Here is a 7,500-nt window from a genome sequence, read left to right as displayed (position 1 = left end):
AAGTCACTGTAAGCGGTTCCGGCTGTCCTGTGACAGTTAGCTGCAAGTCCTCAGAGAAAGTTCCCAGGATGCAACTGTGGAAGGTGACTTCCACAATCTGGCTGGCCCCGGAGGGAACAACACCTTCCTCGGGACTGAAGGAGAAACAGCGGCCGAATGTGGTGTCGGGGCTCGACAGCCTGAACGGGGCATCAATCAGTCCTCTGTTGGACACCTGCACCTGGATTACACAAAGAAGAACCCACTGAATCAACGCTCAAGTCGTGTCTTTCTTGTATACGAGTCCCACATTGTCAGTAATCAAGTCATTTGCATGCATTTATGTTCCGTGACACCACTTGAGGTCAGCTTTAGTAGAAGATAAAAGTGCTCCGGGAGCCTTATTTATTTTGCAGGAGCTGTTTGATGCCTTGAATACAATACTTAAAAGAGAATTGTGTGAGCTGTTTGTCTGAGACTGACAGTTTAGTACATTATTTGCACCTACGATTAATCTATTTGATCATGTCAACATGACATTTATGTAAAAAATACATACTTCAGTTGTGTCCATTTGTATAGAACAGTAATTCTGGTTGTTAAGTTCAGGTGATGTGTCTTAAACTGTAACGGTCCGAGGTCGTTGTCAGGCGATTCATGAAGGGAAACGCCAGCCTGTCCTGCTGCCTTCAGGTGCTGCAGGGATTTCATGAACTGAACATGAACTTCATACAGTTCAGCTCTGGACGGCAGATACCGGCTTCACCGTTCTTACTTCATAAAAGTCTTTGTCGCCAATGACTACGTCTTGCATGTCCATCAGGTCGTAGTTGAGCTGCACATCAGGTCCCAGGCCCTCAGCCTTTATCGTCAGGGGCAACCGAGCTTCGCGGCCTACGTGCACACACACAGGGAAACACAACAAAACATACTTTAGGGATTCTTATGCAGAAAGTGTTTCCAGTTTAAAGTTAAAACCTAAACTACTTGCTAAACATTCAATTTGCTGCAGCTTCTACTTTTCTCTCTGTGAAGGTATTTAAGGGCATTCGAGTTCAATCCTGCAGTTTTTGCTGAATAAGCTTCTGAATCTTTTTTTTTGCAAGATGAGGAATCAGTGTACGGGAGTCTTCGTTGACCTAGGCTGCTCAGGACTCTGAAAACATGGAAATTCATGTAAATGTGGCCTCCGGCTCAGAGGACACACGTGATGGCCACAAACAAATGTTCCCACAACCTCTTACTACCGCTGGGATGACTATATCGGGGCCTCATTTTCATGTCAATATGAAAATGAGATTAAGTAGCAATAAGTCATCCAGTGGTCAGAGCATTGAGGGGTTCCTGAATGCTGATGTCACACACTGAAGGAGGCGGTGACATAGTTGAGAGGAGCAACAGACGGACACGGTTTGCAACCCAGTATAGTTCGAGAAAAAAGGCACATTTGTATTAAATGTTGCTATAAAGTTATTAATACTCAGTGACCTTTAACTGAACTGTCAGAATTTGGTCCCAAATGCCACCCTGATCCAAACTCAACATGACATTTATCATCTTATGGGCTCATTCTAGGTTCCAAATTAGATGGAGTTTCAAATCTTCCAGCAAAATGGATCTTAAATGCCCTCTTTTATCTATTTGATGTTATATGTTTGAGATTGTAACCGTAGATAAAACTGATTTTTACTCATACTTGCAATGTGCTTTGCTATGTGAAACATCTAGCTCAGCTCTGACCTGTGACATCCAGATATATGGTTCGTTGGTACAGTTTGGCCTCCTGAGGCTTGAAGACGATGTGGAACTGTCCTGGGACCCTGGGCCATATTTCACCCTCCTGAGCCGTGCAGGGACGAGAAGAAAAAACAACATTTGTCATTTAATTCAAAGGAGATAAAGCAGACGTGCACCATAATGTAAATGCATCTTCTCTCACGCAGCAGAAACAGATTGATGGATGTTCAACTCCAGTCATTGTGGTTATTTATCTGCCTCGACTCAACACGTTGTTTCCACCCTCTCCTTCTGTTTTCCCCCTCTGCCAATGAAACCTGTCTGACTTGAGTGGAGGAGACACTGGCAGAAAAGGGGGGATGGCGGTGTCAGAACAGGTCAGGCTACCTGAAGGTCCCCGGGCAGAAAGGGTCTCGTCAGTGACCATCCCTGTTACTGAGGAGTCACGTTGGATTTACATTTGCAGCAGCAGAGTGGAAACATAACTCTTTGCGACAGATCTAATCTCAGATCTGATCTTTTCAGGGGGAATCCACAGCAGATTCCCATTTCTGTCCAAGTTACAGCCAGAATGCAGCAGACAGCATGTAGACAGAAGTGTTGTTCAGCCACAGGACGAAGCTTTTTGAAACCTTGAGTTCGGCATTTTGGCATTTTTACTACCAATGAAGCGACCATATTTGAACTGTGGAGGAGTGACAGGTGGATCTGACGAAAGCAAGCAGCAGAGCGGCACCCTTACTGGATCTGGATCCATCTGGATCCTGGTGCGAAGCTGTTTATAAAATGAGTTTCCATAATTCAAGGTCAACTTTACAGCTAAGGGTTAAAGTCATCTTAGTAGCTAACTAGCATTGGTAGCAACCTGTCAATCAGCAGAGAGTAGTAAGAGAGAAGTAGGACCATTTTCTCATAGACTTCTATACAACCAGAGAGGAGTCGCCCCCTGGTGACCAGCAGAGAGAAGTAGGACCATTTTCTCATAGACTTCTATACAACCAGAGAGGAGGCGCCCCCTGGTGACCAGCAGAGAGAAGTAGGACCATTTTCTCATAGACTTCTATACAACCAGAGAGGAGGCGCCCCCTGGTGGCCAGCAGAGAGAAGTAGGACCATTTTCTCATAGACTTCTATACAACCAGAGAGGAGTCGCCCCCTGGTGGCCAGCAGAGAGAGTGACAGTTTAAAGAACTCCCCCCTTGGTTTCAGTTTTTAGAACTGGAGGTTGCCCTCTGGGACAGAAACAGGAAAACACAGACACACATAAACACACCGCTGGTTCCACAGTTAGGCAGCTGTCTGAGAGGACCAGACGGTAGTCCTTCACGGCCTGGCTTCTGCGGTCCTGCAGGGCTTTGGACAGCAATGGGAGGCGATGGATCGCTGTGGGGTCGGACTCGCACTCAACCAGCAAGCGCTCCCTCTCCCCCGCCTCCTTCTCTTGGAACGCTGAGCTCTCCCTAGAGACATGGAGGACGGGAGGAAAGGTGAAGGGCAAATAAACCCCACAGAGAAACGAGGAGGTTCAGAGAAGATGAACAAAGAGTCACATGTAAAAAGAAAACGATGGAAATTTAAGCTATTTCTGGCAACACATGCTGTGGTAAAGAAGAAAAACACACAGCAGGTAATTTTACTTTGTATGCAGCGAGAGGGAGGAGTTTAACAGCCCACATCTTATCTTGGTGAATCGTGTGTGCATACATACCTCAAGAAGCTCAGGGCCTCCTCTTGCAAGCTGGGCCATACTGTCCAACAGTACTTCAGAGGGATCTCACTGCTGTAGATGAGGGATACGGAGCGTACGCTGGCCAGGGAAATGTAAGTGTTATTCAACTGGACAGAGTCAGGCTCCAGACGGATGTCCAGCTCCTCACAAGCTCCATGCAAGTCGATGTGCAGGTCTTCACCTGGGCAGAAGACATGCAGAAACAAATCAAATCTGTCTTTTTCACTGGTTTTGTAACTTTTGTACTTGAGTTCACCCCTGTTGTATTTATTATGTGTGTGTGTGTGTTTTTTTTAATGTTGTTTATTGCTACTGCGGTAGAACCAATTCCACCTCGGGGACAAATAAAGGGCTTGAACTTTTTTTTTAAGACTAAAGAAAAACAAGTGCACTACAATTCAGGGAATCATTTCAACAAACAATAATCTTAAAGCCGCCACGTCTTCAGGACTCAAAGGAGTAAAATGATGGCACATACGGAAAAGTAACCATAAAATATGTAGTTAAAATCTGTGACATTAAACAATACGCAACAGAAAACTCAAACGGGACATCAATATACTGCTGTAAAAGGAAGTTGGGATTATGTAATGCATTCATTCACACAACGTAAGGCTCCGGCCGAATGTGGGCGGTAGAGAGAGGAGAAACTCAAAGTGGAGTCAAGGACACGCTGCAAAGAAGTCTAGCTTTGAAAGACTGGATCGGGATCAAAAAGGAGCCTCGCCTCTCAAAATATCCTGGAAAACTGGCATCCGAGACAACACACCTCATCATGCTGCCAAAGCCTCTTTTTTGAGATGCAGGGATTTGAAATGCATCAGGCTGAAACCTATATGAAATGTTGAAATCACAATTCAATATAATATACACTGCAACAAAGTGGATCTTCTCTGGAGTAACAAACACAAGGGATGCATGGTTAATAGGACGTCTAATGAGTCTCCGCGGTAACAAAGTGCCACCGCCACACGTTCAGCAGTGGAAGAATAAGCTGCAACAAAAATAAGATGCAAAACAAGGTTTTGTATAAAGCCACCGACATCAATGCCGTATGTAAATGTAGGGAGCTTTTGTTTACATTCAAATCATTAGGAGTGGAGCTTTAAAGCTTGTGGAAGGACACTGTTTATTCTGAGATTATTTATATGGCTGTGTACCTGCAGAGGTGAGATTCCTCACATTTGGGATGAAATATCAGGGGACGTGTGAATACTCTGAACACTACAGGGTTCTTCTTTCCACGTTTCTGTGGCCCACCATGTCTTTGATACTACATTTCCCTGGTGTGACTGAAAACACAGATACTTTGGTCGATCGAATCACGAGGAATGAAAACTGAGATCAAAGCGACACGCAGGATTTTCCCTCATTTGCAAACTGTGCATCAAATCCGACGGGTATTTCAGTTAATTGTGCTTGTTGTGCTTTCCAAAGCGTGTCTCTAGCCAAAACCAACCATGGAGAATTGCCATTAATGACTTTACAACGATGAACGAAATGAATGAGTAGTTTCAAGTGCAGGATGGTGAGAGGAATCCTGCTCTTGGCCTGAAGATTAGAAACTTGACTCTGGTTTGACGGTGCAAAAACAAAATTGAGGTCTGGATCTGCACCAGTGCACTTCCACTGAGTCCAACGGTGTTTAAATAAAACAAGGGCATGCTGTCATTGACGCAGAGCACCAAAAACCATCCAGTTGCAAAGACGCAGTGGCAGCAGGTTCAGGGTCGCAGCCCATTTCCACATGCAGCAAGGAAACAGGAGTAAACATCACTGTGTGCCATGCTTAGACATTAGAAATGCAGGGTCAACACATTTTACATAAGGCACTTTTATACTACTATTAATGCTGGAATAAATTACAAATGCATGTAACATTTGGTGTTTAACCACCACATGGTGATCTCTCTCTCTCTCTCTCTAACCTAACATCATTTGTTTTCATTAAACCTCGACTTAATGAGGACACTTACGAGACCTGGCACCAGATGAACAATTCAATGAAGACGCTACACTTCTTAAGAAACTGCATACCATCAAACAGAAAGTACAACTCAATGACAAACGATTGATTAACCTTCCACAATAATAATAATCACATGTTCACCGGGAAGGTTTCAAGCTGCTCAACGGTGCCTTAACAGGCATCACTTTAAATCCATCTCTGGGCTTAAACACGATGAGCAGAAGTGATTACTAATTGGGATGCCTTGTTTCTGAGTAACATGAAAGCCTCAGAGGAAGTAACACTCTCCCAGTGTGATGCATCAATAACAAACTGACCCCGGCACTGATTGAGGGGGGAGGAAAAAAACACAAACCACAATACTTACAATAACCATACAGTGGGAAAAAAACACAAATTCAAGGGGGTGCTCATGTTCAACGATCCAATTATCACTGAGATTTCCATCATGTACATTACCTAGAGGCAGAAAGAGGGAATACAAGGAGAGAGAGCCTGGCACAGTTCCAACAGTCTTTGCTTTTCGACTGGCAGCAGCCATGAGAGATCAGCGGACGGGGGTAGAAGAGAGAGAAGAGACGACACGGAGGACGGAGAATGAGTGATAGAAGGAAATGAGGCAGAGAGAAAGAAGAATGGGAGAATACAGAGAGAGAAAAGCAATTATCTCCCAGCATCCGGATGCTATGACAGCAGCTGACAGGCAGGGAGAGCTGCAGCTTATTGCTAAGCTTTCATCATGGCTGTCCACCAAACAACACACACACATGCTTTCTCTTCCCGTAATTCTCTAGCGAGAGAAGTTCTAACCCCCTCAGCAGTGTGTGTGTGTGTGTGTGTGTGTGTGTGTGTGTGTGTGTGTGTGTGTGAGGCTTGTACGTTATAGGTTGGCCTGTTTGTTTATCTGCTTGGCTGCTGTGCTGGAGTCCCCTCGGTGCTGCAGCCCCGTCAGCGGATGCCTCAGCGTTCCTAAGAGCTGTTCGTCTTTTCATTTAAATCAGCAGCAGTGACAGATGACAGGGGTGTGTGTGTGTGTGTGTGTGTGTGTGTGTGTGTGTGTGAGTGACACAGACTTCTCTGCTCACTTTTAAGACAGAACAAGGATTGTCTAACACACCGAGGTGGAAAACAAGTGAGCTGAGCAAGCTATGATTTTTCAAAAGCTGCTACCGGCTTTTAGGTGACAAACGGGAAATAAAGACGCAGTGTGTACCCACGTTGAGTAGTGTAGTGAACATGCAACACACACACACACACACACACACACACACACACACACACACTCACACACGGCTCATGCTGAAGTCTTGGTGGGTCCCCCAGCAGGAGTAAAGCCTTTCGCAGCGTGCTGACCCTGAAACATACATGAGCGTGAGGGAAAGGTGCTAAATTAAAAATGATAGTCCTCCTGATGGGCTGTAAGTGGTGTTCTGGACCCGGGCTGGCCCTCCCATTATAAAAGCTTAATGCTGCTGAGCCGTTAGTTGCTACTCCTTCAGCACACAGCCAATCAGCACCTTCAAAGCTCAAAAATACTCTCATAGTACACACAAAAAGTGAAGAAAGTACACTCATCCACCGACGGATATTCTTTTATTGATCCCGAAGTTAAAGAGCTAGACATCAATATTTTCATCAGGTCTCTCTTTGCTCAGGGGAACAGCATCACAATAATGAAATGATTAAAAACTCAAAATGAATGAATATAAATCTAAATCAGAACAGCTCGGCTCTTATCCACCACAATCCAATCATAAGCAGTTCACAAGGTGACTTTCAGGAAGACTACTACTGATAACAGAATCACTGTCGCGTCAGCATGCTGCTGAATTTTCACACACACACACACACACACACACACCCACAGTGCTGCACAGTAAAAATGGGGGTAGTGCACCGTGGAATATCCACCCAGGTGATGCATAGCTAACAACGGCCGTCCTCCTGTATGCGTTTAACACCCTGGAATGATTCCACCTGGACGACTCTGAGGGAGCCGTGAAGCTGAAATCAGCTTCAGAGGAGACTTTGATGCGGCCTGCTCGGGTCAGGAGGAAAGCTGATGTGCTTGTGATTGAAGCGTCCT

At 45.1% G+C, this 7,500-nt stretch overlaps 1 protein-coding gene across 1 annotated transcript in view; it reads right to left on the bottom strand.

Annotated features, from left to right (window-relative positions):
* hydin (HYDIN axonemal central pair apparatus protein) overlaps positions 1–7,500 on the bottom strand; it is a 54,110-nt gene that overhangs the window by 42,808 nt on the left and 3,802 nt on the right. The window contains exons 4-8 of the mRNA XM_084016870.1: positions 3,425–3,626; positions 2,990–3,176; positions 1,720–1,819; positions 755–873; positions 1–220 (exon numbers count right to left, since the gene is read on the bottom strand). The exon at positions 1–220 is cut by the window's left edge and continues 4 nt beyond it. Coding sequence (XP_083872996.1) covers positions 1–220; positions 755–873; positions 1,720–1,819; positions 2,990–3,176; positions 3,425–3,626 — 828 coding nt within the window. The remainder of the gene's footprint in view (positions 221–754; positions 874–1,719; positions 1,820–2,989; positions 3,177–3,424; positions 3,627–7,500) is intronic.

Source organism: Eutrigla gurnardus (genome assembly GCF_963514095.1).
Source record: "Eutrigla gurnardus genome assembly, chromosome: 9".
Lineage (NCBI taxonomy): Eukaryota > Metazoa > Chordata > Actinopteri > Perciformes > Triglidae > Eutrigla > Eutrigla gurnardus.
The sequence above is the reverse complement of the archived record's forward strand: the minus strand, read 5'-3'. Positions and strand labels throughout refer to the sequence as shown.